Consider the following 22,520-nt stretch of genomic DNA (forward strand, 5'->3'; position numbering starts at 1 on the left):
CAGGTGTAATGTGAGCTGCCAAACATCAAACTTTAGAATCCCATTGACTGAGGTGTTTCACCACCATCTGCCATCATTTGTTTTATTTCTATTTACTCCAACTGTAAGGTGGTGCTGCGTTTCCTATGTGCATTGAATCGTGAGTTAAACGTATACATCAACATTCAAAGAAGTGGTTTTCAATATGCACAGTGATTTTGAATCAGTCAGCAGAAGTGAATTTTGCCCAGCTAAGAAATATTTTTGGTAACCCCCATCAAAATGGAAATTTGATGTTTTTTATAATCTTCTTCTTTCCTATCCTTGCATTAATGAAGAACACAACTTTACAAAAAGGGCCCTGATCTGCAGTACAAGGCAGGTACTAACAGGCAGTTAAAATAAAAAAAAAAAGTGACAGTCTTAGTAAATAGTATGAATGTTAAGCTAAGACTGAGATTCATCACATAAACAACAGTCTCCTTTCAACCTGTTTTTCCCCTTTAATTTATTGTTCCAGCGGCTCCCTGCATCAAAAGACATTCAGGATATCCTCCACATGTCAACACAATTCCTAATTCCAAAGTCTGTTTGATGCAGTAGTTTGATTTCCTCGTCTTGTTTCTCGGTTGTTTGGAAATGTAGGACTTGTGTTAAAATGTGCACCTTAATGTTGTTTTGGTTGCTCCTCAGTGATTCATTAAAGCAGCGATGTGGGAAACGACTTAAGGAGCCTAATTTCATGCCTCGCTCCTTCGCTGCCAGTGACACATTTAACCCCCCCCCCCAACTAAAAAAATAAAATAAAATAAATAAAAAAAGCGCTTGCCACCCAATCCACATCTGCAAACTAATTAGAGCACCATTGTGTCAGTTGGCTTCGTTTCCGTGTCTGTTTTTTGTTTTTTCCAGAGTTGCTCTCTTTTCAGTGGCTTGGCGTCTTACTGAGGAATATATTTGCTCAGTTCCATAAACTGGCCTTCAGTGATTGAGCTTTTGTTTATAGCTATTCACACAGCATGCACTCTGTTTAAGTGAGAAAATACTATTAGTAAATCTTCAGACTGCGGAAGCTCACATATGAAAATGTAAGTATGGCCCCTTTTTCCTTTGCTATCTGCTCCCCGGTGGGTAAGAATAGCACAGGAGAAAGCTCCCTTGAAGCACTGGGGGAGAGATATGGAGTCAGAGTCAGTTAAAGAGCGTATCTAACCTGTGACCCCCGGTGTCAGCAATAATGGTACGACCCGGTTTCTTGGCTGCTGGCTGCTGCTCTTTAGGTGGAGTGCTCCAGGAGACTTCATAAAGCTTTTTAAACCGATCGCACTCCCACTCAGGGCAAGCCCGGCAGCCTTCTCTCAAACACCTACATCTCCTGAACCTGTGTACCCTCACAAAGGTTCACACAGTCAGAAGAGAAACTGCTGCAGCTCTGAGACCGCTCCTCTAGTCAGAAAAAAAAGCAGTCCTCCTTTCAGAAGACCCACGTAGAAAAAGAAAAGTGAAATAGAAATTGCTTGTTGCGCAAAAATATTTTCGGCAGTCACACAGTTCAGCCTTTTAAGCATTGATTTGCTGCAACCTGGCGATAAATTGGAACGCTTTCACGGTGATCGGTGTCAGAAGCTTTACCTGCCAAAGTTTCTTGTTTCTTTTTCCTCTTGTTCCAAAAGAAGATCTACATCATCAAGAGCAAGAAAAAAAAAAACACGTCCCATGTTTCCATTTGACAGGAGCAAACTCAGATTTGTCTTTATTGAGAGTTTTGTTTTCAAACTTTGATGCTGCGATAAATTGAGGGGATTGTGGTTCTAATACAAGATTGAAATAACATAAATTCAAATGTTTGTTTTGTCTTACATTAAAAATCCCACTCTCTCCTGACAACGATAAATGCTCCAAGCAAACTTTAGATGTGTAGGTGTCCACAAACTGCATGTTGCACCACACACACAGACACATGCACACACAAACACGCACACACACACACACATACACAATAGATGCACAAAAGCCCAGACTGGAGCCTGCTGTGGACAGCACATTCAGCCTTTAGAAGCTGGGAATCAGCGTCAGGATTGGTGAGTCGATTCCCCGGAGTCGTCACCTGAGCTCAGGAGTTTGCCGGGAGACAGATGAACTCATGCTATGACTCAGCGCTACGAGGATATGCGCGAAAGCCTCCGGCTGCAGTAATCCCAAAACAACAAAAAATAAAATTCCATGGGGGGATTCCACCCTAAACTGCACTTTAACTCTCTTTGAAAGTATTCAGACCTGTGAAAACTGTTCAGCAGCTCTGAGAACAGCAACCTAGCATGCTGTCAGGACGGAGTTGTGAAAGCTGCAGATGCACACAGACCATCTGCACCATGTAGCAGTAGAGCAAGGTCGAATACTAATTTATACAATGCAAACTTACTTTACCACAACTTGGCAGAATGATGTAATATTGCTTTGTATGTCATGGCAACAAAAAATAAAGGACCTGCTTCTGATTTCTCTCTGACAACATAAAGCTTTGTGCTCTGTTCCAAATTACGAATCATGAGGTTTGGGCGGCCATCAGACGCAAGTATGAACTGACAGTGATTTTCTTCACAGTTCTTGACCACACAGATTTCATGGCCCAAGTGAAGTCACCTTGGCATTTCAACCCTGATGAAGGTCTACTGTGCAAAAGCACGGCTTTGTCAGGGAGAGGTGACAGTGTGTGGGACTTTTTGCACCTTCTTTGGCATTACTGTTATTCTCTGCACTTGTACCATGAGTGCATTCGACACAGCGGAAGTGCCTTGGAGTTGAGGCGATAAATGCAGCTGTGCTTTGGATTTGGTTTTGTACAGGTTCCAATTTGGGCATTTTGAGATCAATCTTGCAAAGTGCAACCACCTGCACCACTTTATACTCTGATTAAAAGCACATCAGGAACACACCACAGGAAATTGGAAAAAGCCACAGTTTAAATGTGGCCTCCTCTGTTTGGGTTTACCTGTGTGAGCGTTTTTGCCTTGCTGGTGACACCTCCTGCCGTGCACCTCTGTGGTCAGTTTATGTCCTGCTCCTGTTCCGAGCAGTAAAAGGAGGAATTTCCCTGAGACAGATGGTGGATGACGTAGCCTTAGTCTTATCATCAGCAGAGTCAGAGCAGCGTTATGTGCTCTCTACCCCCCACATTAACCCCCCTTCACTCGTCCACATGTCCCTCTCCCCTAGCACTTCCAACACTACCACGCAGAATACTACAAGCTATTAATCCACACAACCATACAATATCGTGAGAGCATACATTTTCGGCATGGCTTGACCCAGTAGGTATGAAACCACAGAAACCTTGGCAGCGTTTGAGAGTAAGGATTGTTCAGGACACTCGGCATATGACGACCAGCAGGACATGAAGCTCGGCCTGTACAGATTGGTAGAAAGGGAACGCTTCCAGTGAACCATGTGGAGAAAGACACAGAAACTAACTATCTGTGATACAGGATTAAACCTCAGAAGAGCAACAAATAAATAAAGGAATTGACGTATTATTTAAAGTAGGACTTGCTGTGTTATGTGTAAATTAGTATGACATACACTGCAGAGGGTCCAGAGCTCAGTCCTTAGGAAACACAGTCCTGCTGGCTTTTGTTCCTGCCAGTTAATCAGGGATCGCTTTACACCTGGGAGGCCAGGTGAATGCTATGAACACCAGTTAGATGGGAAACCAGCAGTCGCCTCGTCTGTAGAATATAGAGGAAAAGACTGCACTGAGCTAAATGTTAATGCGTTTCATTCCTAGCCAGTGAAAACCGTGTATGTCCAGGTGTGATAATGTTGAGAGAAGTTAAAGGGTTAGTTTCAGGTGCAGTCACAGAGGCAGCACTTGACCCAATGATGCATTCAAAGATGCACTGTTCTGTTTTGGAGCAACGTCAAGCTGACGCCAGACGTAGGAACCGACACACAAATGTGCACATTCAGACAATAAAACCAGTGGTGAAGTCAATGTGAGAGCAGTGTGCTTTGTTTTACATAGTATTAAAGTACCAGTCTAGAAACTGTGGCATCGCTGTCATTTCTCATAACTCACCCTGAACTCTGGAGCATATATATACATTAACATTTAATTTGAGGTGGTCAGACATTGTACCAAACCTCACAGGACCAAGGTGGGAGGTGTGTATCTGCATTTCAACCTCCTGGACTTCCAAACATTGCGTTTTTATCCCATTTCACACAGAAATAAGTCAAATTCTGTGCTTTCTGCTACCACTGACTCAGTGCCGTTTACTGGCTTTGACCATTTGCTCCATCAGTGGATTTGATAATGTTGGAATAAGCAGCATCCTAACTGTTCTGGTTTCAGGTTAAAAAATCTGCCAGATTCTAATGGCAGTGAGGATAAAAGCACCAGCCTTTGTGTAACCTTGAGTAAAACCTCAGTGGGCGCTCTTCTGCTGCGTCTTTGATCGACAACACTTTCAGCTCGACCTTGAGCTGTGTTTCAGACAAAGTCACCGCTCTGTTCCCTCCAGACCCTCTCTGCTTTTCAAACTCACATCAGCACAGGGTGAAGACACACACCTGCAGAGAGAATGAGTTCTGGTTTAAGATCCAGCAGACCAAATGGAGTAACACAGTTTAATGGACCTGCAGCGGACATCATTTAATTTTCATGGAAAGTGGGTGTCTGTGTATGTGTATGTGTGTGCGGGTTCGAGGTGCAACTTTAAGGGAATCACTTCCAATCCTCCAAGGGTTTGGCAATGATGCCATAATTCAAGCCATTTTATGCCAAAGTGACATATTGAAGAGGGCGGCCATTTTGGACATTGTTCAAGAAGGAAGCAGTGAAGGTCAGCTGTTGCTTTTTGCCCTCGCCAAAGAATTACCATTGTTCTCACTGGGCGGAGTAGCCCAGCATGTTGAGTCAGAGAGCCAAGTAGAAAATTAGTGGTTATCTAATGAGGAAAGACGTCACCAGAGTTATTTTAGGCAACAGTGGTTCCTTTATGTAATCAGCTACAATTATATAATTTTTATTTTATATAAATCAAATTGTGGTGAGGGTAAAATAAAATGATAAAAATAGCAGTAGTAAAAAATACTATTTAAAGGCAGTGAACAATATTGCAACAGGAAACTTTTGTTAAATTTTACTTGGCCAGCCATTTAACAAGGCTGTGTTTCAAATTCAAGCTAGCCAAGACTAGCCTGTATGCTAATGCTTTCAAGGTCATGAATGCTGCATTTACTTATAAATACATTTTCAGTTTGAGTTCTGTATTTGTCGTAGAGTAGAAGGCATTCATTCAGGCGTCCATGGCCAGTTCATTTTCTGCACATATGATGCAAAAAACTCTCCCTGGCTGAATCATCAGTACAAAAGATGAACAACTGTGTTAGAAAATATCTGGTTGTTTTATAAAAAGTCAAATTTGTAAGCTTGTGTACACAGAAACCTAGGGAGAGAAGACAATCACAGCTTTAAGTTATGTTGCATGCACCGCTAGCTGCAAGCTAACGCTAAACATTACACTTTGTAGAAGCCTGATAAAACTTTTAAATGTATTTACTATTCACACATTCTGATGCAAAGCTTTCTGATGTAGCTACAGGTCTCTGACTGCTTTATTCTCCATAGCAGTACTAGCGCGTATGTATTGTATTTGCCTTAATAAACTGGCAGAAAAACATTATTTATTAGAAACAAAGTTGTAGAGTAGTCTGTTTCCTTCCACTTGGCAACTTTCTTAGTTTGCTAATAAGCTAACTTGCACTCTAAGTACCTGTGGATTCCTGGCTCCTCCCACTTGTGTTTCAGTCAACCAATCAGATTATTCCTGTTTTCAGAGCAGCTCTGCCTCTAAAAAGAGTTTGTGTGGCTAAAAATATCCAACTTGCTAATTTCCCTGTAGCTCCAAAGAGAGTCCCACTCAAAATAGGAGTCTTTTAAAAACTTTCACGCCTCAGTGGATGAGTTGATTAACTACTTTATATATATATATATATATATATATATCTTTATATATATATATATCTTTATATTTCATTGGGCCCCTAAGTTCTGACTGCTCAACTCTCCTGACCCGATCTAAACAGTGTTGTTTGATGTTAAATCGCCATAAACAGACAGTGGAGGTCGGCACTGTGATATTGCATAATGTAGGTGCAAATATTCAGGCCAAACAGATGACTCATTTCCTCACAGCACAGTCACTGCAGAGGTAAAGAGAGAGAGCCCATCTGTGGTGTGCATGTGTGCAGTTACTGTGCTACCTGTGTTAGAAACAATGCTTTATGTATGTTAATATGTACATGTAGGCTACATGTATTTTTTTTTCACTTTTCAACATGTGTTTATATGTATTTCCATATTCACCTGTTGGTTTGTAGTGAAAGGAATTATGTCTCTGAGCCGTTTGGAGTGTACTTGCATATACACTTCTCATGTTATTGTTTATATGTCATTCTCAGTGGACAGGCATATGTTTATGAGTTTATGTTGCAAGAAAAGAGAAAAAAGTGGATTTCTTTTCTGCCTGACTACACAAACTTCCCCCAGTGCATCTGCAGGGGTTGTCAAGTCAACGGTGACTCAGTAATTTCTTGGCCATGTGCTCGAAAAACTCGCTTCACAACCCAACTTACGTCGGATAGAACAAACTCTGCAGCTTCTACCGCTCCTGCAGCAGCAGCCATCAATAACTTCACGCCCCTTCGTGTGTCACGGCAGCAGGAGGCGTCTCTTTGCATCAGTGTCCACCGGGCGGCTCGGCAGGCCACAACACATCACCGATTCCCTCTGCCCTCAGCTCAGACAGACCTGCCACTGCCTCTGTGTGTGTGTGTGTGTGTGTGTGTGTGTGTGTGTGTGTGTGTGTGTGTGTGTGTGTGTGTGTGTGCCAAGTGTGCAGCTGCTGACCCTTACAGAAAGTTCTGAATGCTGCTGGGCTGACTGACCTGCTGTCCTGGCCAATTCCTGTGTCTGTCCTCCATCTGTGCACTTGTGCAAAGTTAACAAGTGCAAACTACATATTAAAGGTCCCACATTTTAAACTTCCAGTGTTTAATTTAAAATGCTGATAAATGAAAAGATATATTTGTGGATTTAAGAACCAAAAACCATCTCAATGTAGTTTTAGTTCTCCTCTCTCAGGTTTTCTCTAGAGCTCTAGTAACAACAGGTCAGTGAGCCAATCAGAAGAGAGGAGGCTCTGAGCCTCTCTTCTGATTGGCTGACTGTTTTCTAAGAAAACATGCCCTGCAAGGTTGGATAGTGGGTCCAGGTGGGCGGGGCTTGGGCATGGCTGAGAGCGGTGACTGGTTTGTTGTAATGTCACAAAGTCCTGACAGCTTGTTTTCAGGAATACAGGCTGTGTGCATTTCTTTGTGGACTGAACGCTTTGATGCTTTCACAGTATTAATATAGAACCTAGACCTGCTTTATAAAATACATGGAAATCTCACCTTATACAATATGGGACCTTTAATTCAAACTATCACAAAAATTTTTTGGGGGGGAAAACATTTTAGTCCAACAAGGGTTAGAGGGGGGCTGATATCTACATAGGCTATCTATTTTACAGTACAGGTGACTTACTCTAGTCCGTTGTGCCAGTGATCTATAGTAACAGCATGCCAGAGGAGGATGCAGCATTCAATATGTCCTGATCCATTATTTGTCTGATGCAGTGACTTATATCGTACCTGCGAGGCAGAAACCTTGGCAGCACTGTCTGGAGGTCCATTAGCTTGTGCTGTACATCATTTACTATTGCACAGTGCTCTACAAGTCACACTGCTAATGGCAGACCATTAGTGCAAGTCTTCCCTTGTCATTTGATAACAAAAAGTTTTCAATTAGTCTTGTAAAAGGTTTGTACAGGTTGCAGAAATAGAGAATCTCCCAATGTTCCTTGAGACACTGATAATATTTTCTGGTGGGAAATATTAAAGTAAAAGCGTTTCTTTCTCTTTGTTTTTTCTGTCCTATTTGCTTCATTTTTACCCTTATTCCTATGACAACATAATACTAAAACAAGTCCTACAGAGCAAGGAGCAGGGAAAGTCAGTAAACATGACATGTTGAAAACAATAAGTTTTACCAAACATATTTGAAAGAAAATAAAAACAAGGCAGATGTTAAATGCACTGCAAAATCTTTCCATCGTAAGCATCCCTCATATTTTACAAACCATCGTCCTAAGTATATCTACGCAAAAAAGGCTGAATGTTGATCTGTTTAATCATCTGACCACTTGAGGTCATTGTCCTTCTGTCCCCAGATCTCAACAACTGACCAGGTGAGTAAAATGTTTTCATAACCAAAAAATGTGAAAGTAACACGAAAAAAGTCCCTTAATGTAATTTTCTTTAGGTTGGGTTAAAGGTCATTTCAGTCTCAGAGGAGCTCCCCACATTTTCAGGCTGGATGAGGCTGGCAGGATGCCCGCTGGTGTTGTTATAGATTCTTGGCATTGATCTAGGCTGTCTGTGTTCTGCCAACAAACCTGTAGGATACAGCTTTATTTACTGTCCAAGATATTTCAGTTTGAAAAGGCTCCCGCTTCACATTAACATTGAACAGAACGAAACAGACAAAGGTTCAAGGTCAAAAATCAACCACACTCGCAGGCATCAACCTATAACCAACACAGTATGTTACATAAGAAATCGGTTATCTGAGAGCCATAAAAACTTGTATCATAAAATAATAACACCTGTGCGATCAGTGAGTCAACTGCAAATTTCAGTGAAAAAGAGCAGCGACATTCTCTGCAGAATAATGATGATAAACTGTGCTACATATGCATTCACAGCCACACAAGTACACACAGGCACACGCATTCGAGAGGGTGCTCCATAACGCTAATGTGTGCTAGTCATCCCTTTCACCATCGCGTGTAGTTGAGTGTCATGCAGCCTCAGCGTACGCTATTAACTGCCTTCTAGGTCAAAGCGTGAATCGGTAATAAGCATCAGTATCTCTCACGCAGCGCGGCATCTCTCAGCTCCCCGCCGATGCAGGTGGAGTGTTTTTGATTCCCTGAACTCTCCACCAAGATCAGGGGTAAAAAAATAAATAAATAAAAATTTGGAGAAGTAATTAGCACAGAGAAGGAAAAAGAGATGATTTGTTTGTGTGTTTAGGTTCAGAGAGGCTCATTTGTCTGCAAGGATGACTGAACAGGATTGCCATGTGGTTTTAGTCTGCGTCTGTAACTGTGCGTGCCTGTGTGTGTGTTTATCTGTCATGCCGATGGCAGTCTAGGGAAACCATTTGTATTATTTAGTAAATATTAGTTTACTAACTTCCTCAGTTAATTAGCCAGTGATATGAAATCACTCACTGGTTGACACGAGGTGAAGGGTGTTATCATTAAAACCCAGTTAAAAAAAAACAAAAAAAACAGAAGCTCTACATTATAACGGAATTCGCACTGATCTCAATGAATATAAAGTAGTGAAGTTTGGATCATAATGAATACATGTAATCCTATCAGTTGTACCGGGAGGACGCGGCAGGAACAGTGGATAGGAGACATCCGTTATTTATCCATTTGCAACTAGTTGCCTTATTTAGCTGCTAAAGAATCCCAAACAGAGCTAAAAGGAGACATAGTGCTCAGAAACATGATGAAAAAAAACGACGAATGCTAACATATCCATAGCTATTGGATTGGGGGGTTGGGTACCACGACATCATGCGCGCTGATGAAAGACCCTCGAGAGATCAATGTAATGTGTTGATCACTCTGAGCCCAGCATTAGGTTCAGCACCGAGTTCACGCTAAACAGTCGCAGCCATGAGCGAGTGGCTTGGAAAAAAATGCCACCCCTACTCGGACAGTAAGAAACCATACTGACACCTAAACAACTTAAGTGAGCTGTCATTCAAACTGTTGATGTTTTGGCTTTTTGTGTGTCATGTATAGGTGTGCGTTCAGCTACGTAAGGGGCCATTATCTTGCCGATGTTTCTGCATAGAGAATACTTCGGGGACTTTCATGTTGAAAATGAAAAGCTGTGATTGACAGGCACGTTGGCCACATGGGGATTCCCTCTGCAGTTGTTGGACCGCCCGCCCCCGCAGGCTGTTGCAGGGCAGAAAACCCCCACAGATCGGAGAATGTCAATCTATTGTCATTATTACATAAGGGAGAAATATAGTTCAGCGCTGCACAAAGGGCGTCTGGGCGGTTGAAGACATCAGCAGCCAAGAGAACCCAACAAACAAAGAAATGTGAGCTTTGAATCCATATGAGAAATGCATATTCAAATTATGGTGATCCTGTAATTTCTATTTTTGCATGCTGATAATCTTGTTTTTGTCTTCACACACATCACTCTTCAGCAAAAAGAAATGTGCTTGTATGGTTGGTTAAGATTTGTAATAGTGCTGGTTGAAGTGTTTTTGGATCTGGATGGCCTCGTTAACAATCATTCATTAAGAGGCTGTTGAAGTTTAACGAGCAAAGGCAGCATCACTCGGTAGATCCTTTAATCCTTTGATAAACCTTTTTACATGTGGAATAATTTACAGTTTTTACAACCTACCTTTGAATAGAATGTGATTAATTCTTGAAATGGTCTCAACCCTCTCTGGATCTTATCCTGGGACTGACCTTTTATTATGGTGGTCTGGACTGCAGCTCTTCAACCTTCCACAAATGTTCCAATGGTATTATAAGCAACTGAGTGAATAATCCTGCTGCTGATTAGTGCCCCCAAACAGAAGCAGAACCAATTCAGGTTAAAAGAAAACTCCCTTTTTAATTGCTGCCGACAGTCCTGACTGAGTGGCTTCATATGTTACAAAACTGGATCTTTTGGAAATGGTTGCAGTGCTCTGTAACCGGAATTCCAGAAAACGCCCCTTGGTTGGTCGCTGTCACTTCACCATGATTATAACACAAAAACACCACACACGGTGTGACATGAAGACCTTCAGGGTGAATTGCTGGACCATGATGACAAGTAAAATATCAATACATCAATCATCTTCAGTCTGACATTCCTTTAAATTTGCCCCCTCAGCAGACACGGGTGGAGGACTTGTGTTTGTGAAGAAAAGGGTTCTGGGTCCTCTTTTTTAATGGTGTTTCAGAAGGTGTCACAAAAGCAGCGACATTCACAAACATGCAGTCATCTCTGAGCTGAAGCATCCAGTATAAATACATAACTGTTTGTTATTTTTGAGACTGTCTTCCTGTAAAAAACGAGGTCGTTTGTGCAGCAGGTAATTATGACCCATGGTTTTGTTTTGTTGTCAAGCGACATCTAGTGGCTGTAGTGGCCTGATAACGACAGGAGCAAAGGTAAAAGTCTGGTGACGAAGTAAAAACAAAGTCTGTGTTTGGTGGAGGTTGTGGTGGATGGATGGGTCTAAAAAACACAGGATTACAAGTTAGCCATGTTGTTATTATTGTACCATGACAACAAAGATTGTCTAATGTTGAGGAAGTACTTAATTTAATCCAAGTCATGATTTTTTCCTAAACCTAACAAAGCCATGACCATTTTTTACAGTAACCATCACGACGAAGGCAGATGGTCGCTCTTGGTATGTTTATTATTGTAACCATGACAACCAAGGTCCGGTGCGCCTGCTATTTCAGGAGAAACTCTTATGGATCGTATCAGAGGGTTGAAAAAACATGACCTATACTGTTCAGGTTGGAGGACTGGTTGTTATTTTTAGTCTCAACATCTGGGAGAAGTGTTACAGGAAAGAAATGCAGATGTTAAAAGTTGCTATGCTGCAGTTATTCCACCAAACTCAGGAGGTACAAGGAGAAGCAAAGGATTGGCTGAAAATGACATCACTACAAGCCATGACCAAAAGACATAGTAAGTAGAGATATAATTCTTTATTTGTTATAAACATTAAATTTCGATACATAAAATGATAACCCAATAAGTAAACGACTTATTGGGTTATCATTTTATATTTATGACCTAATGCTAATACAGTTTTTACTCAGTTGTTACCTGGGTTGTTATAGAAGCTTGATGTTTTAGTTTGTTTACTGGGCTGTGCTATAAACTGTAAATCTGTATTAAATGCAGTAGGGGTTTCTTAGCTTCTCCCTCTCTCTCCAGTGGATTCATTCATGTCTGGTCACACTCAAGCAAGCACTGGTCGTCCAAAATAGCATTTCTTTCCATTGCGGATAACACGATGATCACAAGCAACATGTTGAATCAGCTCCGGAGCCAGAGGTGTCAGCTCAGCTGGGTCCAGTCACTGACCTCAGGAGCTTAATAATTACACAGATGCTAATTTGTCCTGTTTTCAGTTGTCAGCTAAGAGATAATGAAAGTTTGAATAATAAACAAGATCCCTGAGAGCAAAGTGAAAGTTTATTTGCATCTCTGTTTGAATTAGCTGAATAATTGGAAAGTTTTATCTGATTGTTTCCCCTGAAGATCTACCAGCAGGCTCTTCCTCTGAACTAATTAAAACACTTTGCTTGTGATAACAACTCTCCTCGAGGGAAAACTGGTGGAATACACCTTTAATGAAAAACTAATGGTTAAAAGATTTTGTTGTATTTAACATAATAAAAAATTAGCAAACTTGAACTTGTTTTTAATTGAACTTTTTCTGTTCAACTAAGAGTGACAGGTATTAATGAATGATGTCTCCTGCTTATAAATCCCACATATATTTGGAACTTTAACCATATCACCGCTGACTGTCTTATTATGAACTTCGGTTCATAGCGGATCGGTGCAGTGGCAGCAGTAAAGAGGGCGTTGTACCGGACCACTGTGGTGAAGAGGGAGATGAGCCGGAAGGCAAAGCTCTGGATTTACCAGCCTATGTTCATGAGCTCTGGGTAGTGGCCGAAAGAATGAGATTGCGGATACAAGCGGCAGAAGTTAGATTCCTCTGCACGGTATCTGGGCTCAGCCTTAGAGATTGGGTTAGGAGCTTGGAGTAGAGCTGCTGGTCCCTTCACGCTGAAAGGAACCAGTTTGATGTGGTTTGGGATTTTGATTAGGATGCCTGCTGAGCGCCTGCCGTTGGAGGTCTTCCAGGCACATCCAAGTGGTAGGAGGCCTAAAGGTAGACCAAGAAAACACTGGAGAGATTATACATCTCATCTGGCCTGGGAACATCTTGGGATTCCCCCATGGACTACTGCTACTGGACTGGACTACATTGCTTGATCTGCTGCCACCGCGACCCAACCTCGGATCAGCAGCAGAAAATGGATGGATGTATATAAGAACGTTAAGATATCTGGCTGACTGTGCTGTTTACTCAGTTTGAAATGTTGCAATGAACTTGACCATTCTTGTTAAAATGAAACAAAAATTAAAAATCAGGCGCTCACAGTCAACATTTCAGTCCAGATTTGGGTTTAATCTGGTTTGGCTGTTGTTGAGTGGCTATGCACCATAAATGATAAGAGCCACTGGGCTGTTCAGTGGAGGTGTCTACAGTGGGAAGATTTCATTACTGCACATCAATTCATCAAGATTATACAGAGCCTCCCTTCTTGACTCCTTTCTCTGAGTTGCATTAAAATGGGTTGATAGCCACCAGAAAACATTATTCTTACATGCCAAGTCAGCTGAAAGCCAGTTAAGTGAGAAGAAACCCATTTGAATTGCTCACGGACACTGCCCACCCATGCGCTGCGGTGTTATATGAAATCCAGCAGGAAGCTCGTGTCATACAGAAATTACATGTCATGCTATCTAAGCTTGTGGTTAAGTGGTCAACTCCTGTAAGGTATGAAACACACGCACAATCGTGGGAAAAAGCACGAATATTTAGGACCTATGAAAATCCAATGGCCATGTTTTGATAGTTTAAATCAAAGAAGAGTGATTACACCAACTGCACAAAGACAGTGTGTATGAATCTGTCCCACAGCTCTTGGATGGAGGCCATGTCTGCAGCTAAAGAAGACGCAGTCAATGCCAGGCTCATTAGCAGAGAGTGGACAGAGCAAGATGGATATGGAGGGGAAGGAGGGGGAGAGAAAAAAGGAAGATGAGAAAGATGAGCAAAGAGGGAGGACATGCAAAAGAGGGCATGTAGAAGCCATTGATTTACAGATGTTAGGTTTGTTTAAGTACGAGCTTCAAGGGAAGGGATGTCCATTATGTGTGGAAAAAAAAGTCTGATTCGAAATCACAAAAGAAATCCTCTCACGATGCAAAAAAATACAAACAAGTGTCTTTTTCTTTCTTTGAACAAGTAAACAAATAGCAGTCCATACACCAGGGGGGTTTGTAAGGTCACTCTTGAATCATATATCTTCATATTGCGATATTCTCCAGGGTTCTTCTGCTAATCCTAATTAATCCTTCAGGATAATTACGTTTTATCTCCTGTGTGACCGCACAACCAGAACACAGGGAACCACCTCGTGCACGGCAGAATACAGTTTCACAGTTACACTATCAATATTGGTCATGACACTTTACACTTAATGCATGGTTTTAGCATAACTGCGTCTATTACTAGGACCACATTAGCTAACATATACTGTATGTGTGTGTGTGTGTGTGTGTGTGCTGTTGCTGTGTAGGGAAACTAAGCTGACTGGTAATAATATTTTCTCAGTTAAATGATTTTCTAGCAATGTGTATATGAGTTTACTGTCATGATGATTCTATTGATAACAAAATTTGTTCCAAATTAAATTGCAATTTTTTCAAGATAATTAATTCTATGTTACTAAGAGACACACATCAAGCTTTCTGATGGCAAATGAAGTAAAAGGCTGTAAACCTACAAACAGCTGATTTCATTTCAATCTAAAGCTTGATCTCTGTTAATTCCCTAGTTGCAGTTAACATTAATCTGAACTCCAGATCGATACCAAAATACAACGGAATCTTAAGCCAAAAAAACTGGCAAAAAATTCCTCAAAATTTCAAATGGCAAATCCAAAGAGCAGCAGTCGCCCTAATGTTCGAGAAATAGCTTGTAACTGATGCTGATTCCTGGTTCAATTCTCTGATCTTTATTACAACAGTTCAAGTGTGTTCGACCAAAAAACGTCAACGCCCATCTTCTCCACTGGTCAGAAGATCAAACTGAGAGAGGTATTTGTGCTCAGTAAATTCAATGCCCAGAATAAATAAAGGTTAAAACCACATCATTGTCAGAGGCACCTACACATCACATATATCTAATGTGCCTTAAAGCTGCTTTACATCGTCTCAAAGTATTTATTTTCATTAAAGGGGCTTTTTGTAAGTTTTCTCTGCCGTTGAACATGGTTTCTTGTCGGGAGCGGGTGGTGGCGACTGTCACTTAACAAGAGCTTCAGCCATCGTCATGTTTACGCAACGAAAGGTTTTAATACGCCCTCTGAGCAGCGCTGCGTCTTCAGGGCAGACTGGAGGCTACAGGTAGTCATTATCAGAAAGTGACAGGTCGAGCTGGGGCTAGCTGGTTAGCATGCTAACTTCAGTAGTAGAAAAGACGTGATAGAAACAAGAGTTAACATTGCAGTTGCTTTCCACAGCTGGAGGCAGCTCTTGGTGAGTAAAGGAATTAAGTTTGATACTGAACTCGCAACGTTCCTTCTACATTATCACATAAACAGCTGCCAATGCTAATGTTAGCTATGTAGCAATAGCAATACTTACAAATAGCTCCATTGACAATACAATTGGAGCAAAAAGTTGTTTCATCATTTCATTACAGAGAACAGCTTCAACAGAAAACCATGAGGTGAGAAGAATTCATATATATATATGAATTCTGCCAAAATGCTCTGAAGTTTATCCACTATTATTATTCAGTGTTGTTTCCTGTTTACAAACACACACACACACACACACACACACACACACACACAAGTTTGTTGTCTTACATAGTGTTTACATGTTCTTCCAGTAGATGTGTGTGGAAGGCTTCACTGCAGCTGCTCTCTGTTCTGTTGTGGTTTGGTTCCCCTGCTGTGGTTTTCAACCGGGGGGGAGGTCTGTCGCATCCCACTGATTACGACCCCCTGTGTGTGTGTGTGTGTGTGTGTGTGTGTGTATATGTGTGTGTGTGTGTTTCTGTGCATTCTTGGGTATGTTAATCAGTGTGTCAGAAGGTTTGATTTGATGTTTTTGTGCTGCATCAACCATCTCTCTTTCCACCTTACTTGGGTTAGTGCACACATCCGCACACACACACACACAGACACACACACACACACACACTTTCACTTTATCATCTAATGCCAGCTAAAGCCGACTACTAAGGCCCACCCCAGTCTCCCATGTCTGTTTGTCACACACTTTGCTGCTCTGCCCTCTCTCGCTCTCTTGCACACACACAGACACACACACGCACACAGGCGCACACACACACACACACAGATCCCAGTTTCCCCTGTGGTCGCCTGATTGAGGTTTCTGTGCCTCGCCCTTTAGATTTACTGTAATCGTCGGAGGAAGGTAGGGAGGAAAGAAAGGGTAGGAAAGTTAAATTGAAGGATGGAAGAGCAAAGAGGCGATAGAGAGAGTGATGGAGTAAAAGGAGAGAGGGTGTGCAAGCATGGGAGGGGAGCGATGAGGAAGTGGGAGAGGTGGCGACGGAGGGCAGAACAAAGGTAGGGAAAAAACGTGACTGAGAAGCTGAGGAAGGTCAGAGGGAGGAGGAGGGAGTGTTCGAGGGAGATAGGAGTCGAGGAAAGAAATGATGAATGAAGGGATGATTAGAAGTAGGGGGCAGTAAAGAGGAGAAAGAGAGAAACTCCGAGGCTGCCAAGGACAGAAAACATCTCCCATTAAACAGCGATTACAGCCTCTGCCGGTCCAGAGTGCTTTGCGACTTTACAACCTCTGCTGTCAGCCGCTGATGATATAACACCCAGTTTTAAAGATCAATTTGTCACTTTTCATCTCCTCCCACACCTCATTCTCCTCCACCTCCTCCTCGTCCTCCTCTTCCTCTTCTTCCGAGGCCGAAGGCAGAGATGCCAGAGGAGGAGGTGGAGGAGGAGGGAGGAGCTGGAGTCGTAGTCTCATGGAGAGAAAGAGGTGAGAAAGCTGACTTCTATTTACGAGCACTTTTGATGATGTCATCTGCAATAAATCCTCCCCTCTCTCTCCCTGCACTGCTTCACGTTCTTGCAATAAGAGCTCTGCACACACACACACACACACACACACACACACACACACACACACACACACACACAGTGCTGTAACTGCCCGGCAGATTGAATCAATTCCTCATTTGTCCTGACTCCTCTCTCTACATGTCTCTGATAAGCTACGGCCAGTGCTTCCAAAACTGAGGTCTGGGGACTCGAGGAGTCCTTTAAGTGGTTCCACGAGGGTCCCAGTCAATAAGACGGAAAGCTCCAATTCACTTTGAATTAAGTTATTGAACCAGCAATAGACCAGTTATATGGATACTTGGCATATCTTAGACATCTGCTACAGTTGTAACCTTTCTTGCCAGTCTCACTTGGCCCTCATTAGCAATTTATATGATTGTTGACCATTGAAATACATGTTTTCCTGGTGTGACCACACCCACGATGACAGCTGTGGGCTGTTGCACTTGCAACCTGTGTCGCACAGGTTGCGGAAAAAGCATGTTGTTGCCACTAGTTGGCGGCACAAGCAAGATTATTTATGTAGTGAGTCTTAAATATACATAAATGGTGGTTAATGGGCTGAAACTTTACAAAGGATTAGCAGGGTCTTCTACTACATCTCAGTACAAACTGTTGATGCTCTCCTAGGGTGAGCCTTCTTGTATATCTGCTCTGAGGTCTGTCTTCTGGGTGTCACAGACACCAGAGACTTTGGGAACTTCTCATCTTGGCAGTAAAGGTCATGGGTGACGGAGACGAGTGCTTCATGCGTGCCTGGTGAGACGACCTTGCTCTGCACTGTACGAAACAGACAGAATTAAAAAAAAAAAAATCACGGCCTAGATGGGAGCAGATGGAGTGTGAGTTTCTCCTCGGAGTGTAGAGAGAGAGAGAAGTGAGATAATAGCCCACAGCTAATCCACTGCACACTGAAAACTCATTACTCCTTAAGAAGGAAACAAAAAAAAAAAACCCTGCTCCCCAAGATGGAAAGAACGTGCTGCCTAAGGTGAAGACCTTGGCACCGACGGCCTGGTTTTCCTCATGTGTGAAATCTCTTTTATGCACAGTTCAGCGGATTTGACTTCTTGTCTTTATTGAAGAGGATCTTTTGTACGAGCCCGGCGGTGGGCGCCCGCAGCTCCCCAGGACTCCCGCTAGCACGCTCACCGGCAGCGAAAATATGTTTTTAATGTTTCTGAATCAATCTGCTCCTTCAGGAAGCCTTCACTGGACAAACTGAAGAGGAGCAGGAAGACCTATCTTGTCCTGTGAAACTGTAAACACTGGGAAAAGGCAACGCACTGCAGCAGCGTTGTGGTATTATTGAAACACTGAGAAACACCTCAACCGGTGTCACGACAAGCTCAGTCATAAAATAACATCAACATAGTATCAATAACGCTTCACATGTCGAACAGAGTTTTTACGTCGTTTGTGTCGATATTTGGCCACAACTAAACCACACACACACACACACACACACACACACACAAGGCAGAGGAGGCTTCACATTCAGTGGCTGTTCAATGAAGTGGCTGCACTGCGTCAAGTTTAAGGCAAATTTACTTCATGTTTAAAAGAACCAAAGTTTAACTGTTGTGAGGAGACGGGGTGTGAACTGTACTCTGTTGTTACATCATCCCCTGGCTCCGATAACGCAACAGTTGCAGCAGCTTTGTAGATTTTAATGAAGCCATTTCGGAAAAGGCAAAGTGTGAAATAGTGTGAAATATAAATATTAAAGGCCATGAAAACATGTCATAGGCCATTGAGGTTTTACATAAACACGATTTTCTGCCAAAGTCAGTGCTGTTCACGGCGATTTTAAGTGGCCGTGGCCTTAGCTGACTTGGGTGCACCAATTAGGATTTAAGCAACACGTGAGGTTGGATATTTCCAATCAAATATGATAAAACCACATCCACACCGTCCTGGTGAAGCAGCTTAGCTTAGTTTCGGACTTTAAACTCTTAATAACTTACACTGCTGATTGTTTCTGTTTGAGAACCACAGAGAAATTTCAGCACAGAGTTTAATCACCTCATGAAGATACCAGCAGCAGCAGCAGAGCAGGCTTTTATTTTCACCCTGCTCCGTACACACACTCACTCTAAGGGCTCCGCTGTGGACAAAATCATGCAGCATCTCAGCTCTGTTAAAACCACTTAGATCCTTTTACCTTCTACCGCACCATCTGCATATTCATACATGATAACAAGTTCATGCTCCTTCAAAATTCATTGCTCCGTTATGATAATCTCATGTCCAGGGAGTCGTTGCAGCACAAGCAATTAGAAAATCATTCACATGCCTGCATGCTGGAATGAAATTATTGAAGATTAGATTCTGCTTTGATTATCTTGTTTTCCCTTCAGGTGGAATGTGTGGACTCAGCATGTGGAGATCAGAGTCACTGCAGCATCCAGTCAAGAGGAGGCACACACAGCCTGATTAACGGTATAAGACTGAGCCGCGGCAAAGACCCCGTTTTAACACCTCCTGGTAAGCAGGTTGCACTCACTGGAACACAAAATGGCCTTGTGGCCACATCGCTTCAGTCTACGTTACAAATCACCAGCCTGTTACAGTAAGTTGTACTCAGTGTTGCCCCAGGGGTCAACTGCACCATGTGTGCAGGGAGCCAGCAGCAGATGTGAAGGAAAAACACACACACACACACACACACACACACACACAAAAAAAAAAACATGAGATGAGAAATTAAATATTAACTGCACCTTTCTAAAACTGAGGAGAGTAATGATGTGTGAATTTGTGCAGCAAATTGGGAAGGCACCGAATATCAGAAAAGTTTGGGACAGACAAAATAACACCTCCGGGAAAAAGCACAGGGCATCACCGGACGTGCTCACAGATACAGGCTGGAGAAAAAGGTCAGACTTACCTCCCAACGCTTGTTTCATAACGAAATTCATGACGATGGCTTTTAATTCCCTGCCTTCCTTATCCAAGCGATGTTACATTCAATAGTTGCAGAAAAGTAGAAGTCCTTGGTTGCCAGATCTGAGAAAAAAAAATGACCAAAACAAAGATGTTTCCCTCATGAAAAAGAATCAATAATACTAAATTTAATAATCCTATAATTTAACATTTCATCAAATAAGACAGCAAAAGCAATGACTATACAGCATATTCCATACTGGAATAATAATGACTTAAATGCCATTAGGTACAAACTCACTTTAGGCTACTACAGACACGCTCCTAATTAAATATTCAAAGATTGTAGAAATATTAAAGGATCATTTCTGAAATGTTACAGTTACAACCTGCAGTCACATATGAGCTTAGAGACTGTGCATGTGTGATAGGCACGTTTCTTCACTGCGCCAACTGAAGGACACAGAGGTCAGTGGTTCAAACACAACCTTAACACAACGGAAAGCACAGCAAACATCTAAAATGTACTGACCAGATCAGCAGCTATGGCTCATTGTCTCCTTGCAAATGTGGCGCTTTTTAAAGAATCCGGAGAGTTGTGGGTGTTTGGTGTCATGCAGTGACGGGGAGTGTATGTGTGTGTCACGACAATCAGTAATAACCTCTATGTGGCCAAAGCTTTGCCCGCAGCCAGGCGAGTTTGGAGAAAAAGTGCACGGTGCCAGTCCTCAGCTTTGCAGGACGGTCTGCTGCCATGCATGTGGACGCCGGACTGAACCACTGCACACTGTGCATTTTTGCCTGATCATGTGGTAAAACTTTCCATTCTCCATTGGAGGGACATTGGACCCAGCCATCCCACCCCGGCATCAAAAAAGAAAAGAAAAAGAAAGCTGTTCGTACAGTGCGTTAATTAAGCAGCAATGCAGACTCATGCATGCGTGTTTACAGCTAAATGTGCGGTGAATGTGCGGAAAATATGTTCAAAAACGACCCGATTGCGCGTTTGCGTGCAAAGAGACAAGAGGTGGTGTGAAAGCAGAGATACACATGCACTTCCTCGTTCTGATCAGAGGCTGGTTTCAGCACCACCGCGGCTGGACAGCTCCCCAAACCGTTGAATTAACACTGAAGGAGCCGAATCAAGCATCGATTTACCTCCGTCCGGCGCCTGGATGAAATCCTCCTCACACACTCAACACACCAAACAAGGATCAAGAGAGCAGAGCTGGAGCCGCAGCCGCCTCCGGAGCGAAGTTATCCTGCAGCAGGCAAACAGCAGCACGGGCTAATCTAACTGCTCGTCCCTTGCATCTCTGGCTGGCTCCCCGGGGCTGGAAAAAGGACGTCCTTGGTGCTTCCTACTGCCTGCCGCTTCGTCTTCCTGCACACACACTCACTCACTCATAAACACTCACACACACACACGTAGAGAGAAAGAGGAGGAGTAGAATTGGGGGGGGGGGCGGTGTAGTAGTGGTGGTGGTTTGCGGAGGGTGAAGCAGCTGCCGTTCACACCGTGATGGGAAGGAGCGACTGAATCACATGGAGGGCTGGAGGGAGAGAAACGTCCCACTAACGTTCCCCTGACCGATAGAGAGATCAATTATTCAGCCCTGACGATGGATGGCTGCTCCGTCCAACAGCCCGCCCCCCTTCTCTGCAACGGGAAGAGGGACTCGGGAATTCACTTAAAACGGAAGAGCAGAATAGAACAGATACTGTATGTGGTGGACACGGGGGGGATATGTTGTCGCTTGGTGTCTCTTGGTTTTGTCTGTGTTGCATTCGGTTTGCATCCAGGTGGAGCAACGTGGAAAATCACAAAATGTTCCAATAGGCTTCCTTTCATCTTTCTGCAGGGAATGCTGGTGTGTATGTGGTGCTTGTTAATGTATGGTGATCATATTGCTCTTTATTATATTTATATCCCATTGTTGCACTATAGTATTCAGAGACATCAGAGCATGCCAGTGGTGTGCACAGACTGTGTGAGGGACGGGGGCAAACTGCAAACACCTTTTCTGGGTTAAGTTATTTTTACATTGTGGCACATCAGAGAGGCATCAATACTAGGCCTATGGGAAAAAGAGACATGAAAGTTTGCTGTTACGCCCCGGACATATCCCCTGGTTTACAAAAAAGGTTTCAGATAAAGGGCATTTTGATGGAAAAGTGGCCCTGTGCATGCCAACATGCTCCCATTAGGGACAAATGCCAAGTCAAACAAATGTTAAGAAAGTTTTTGTTGCATTTAAAAAATACTTAATACTGTTTCAGGATAAGCTGCACTTGGTATCACTGCAACACAACAGGGGAGACAAACTTTAAAAATGTCCCATATTTTACACTTTACTGGCATTTTATTTTGAAGTTTTGATATCTATAAGAAAATATATGGTTTTAAGAACCAAAAACCATCTGAGTGTAGTTTTACATCTGCTCTCTCAGGCTTCTCTCTGGAGCTCTAGTAACAGGTTAACTGTTGGCTGACTGCTTTCTGAGTGACTGAATAAAAATATAGCAGATTGCAGGAAAACACTCAGAGAAACCAAATCCTGCAAGGTTGGATGGTGGGTC

General features: G+C 42.7%; 1 protein-coding gene across 1 annotated transcript in view; it reads right to left on the minus strand.

Annotated features, from left to right (window-relative positions):
* LOC111657394 (complexin-2-like) overlaps nt 1-21,500 on the minus strand; it is a 54,959-nt gene extending 33,459 nt beyond the window's left edge. The window contains exons 1-2 of the mRNA XM_023409551.2: nt 21,099-21,500; nt 19,945-20,063 (exon numbers count right to left, since the gene is read on the minus strand). Coding sequence (XP_023265319.1) covers nt 19,945-19,975 — 31 coding nt within the window. The 5' untranslated portion in view covers nt 19,976-20,063; nt 21,099-21,500. The remainder of the gene's footprint in view (nt 1-19,944; nt 20,064-21,098) is intronic.
* Between the last annotated feature and the right edge of the window lie 1,020 nt (nt 21,501-22,520).

Source organism: Seriola lalandi, unplaced genomic scaffold (assembly GCF_002814215.2).
Source record: "Seriola lalandi dorsalis isolate HSWRI2012SDOR001 ecotype SW California unplaced genomic scaffold, Sedor1 jcf7180002054397, whole genome shotgun sequence".
NCBI classification, from domain to species: domain Eukaryota; kingdom Metazoa; phylum Chordata; class Actinopteri; order Carangiformes; family Carangidae; genus Seriola; species Seriola lalandi.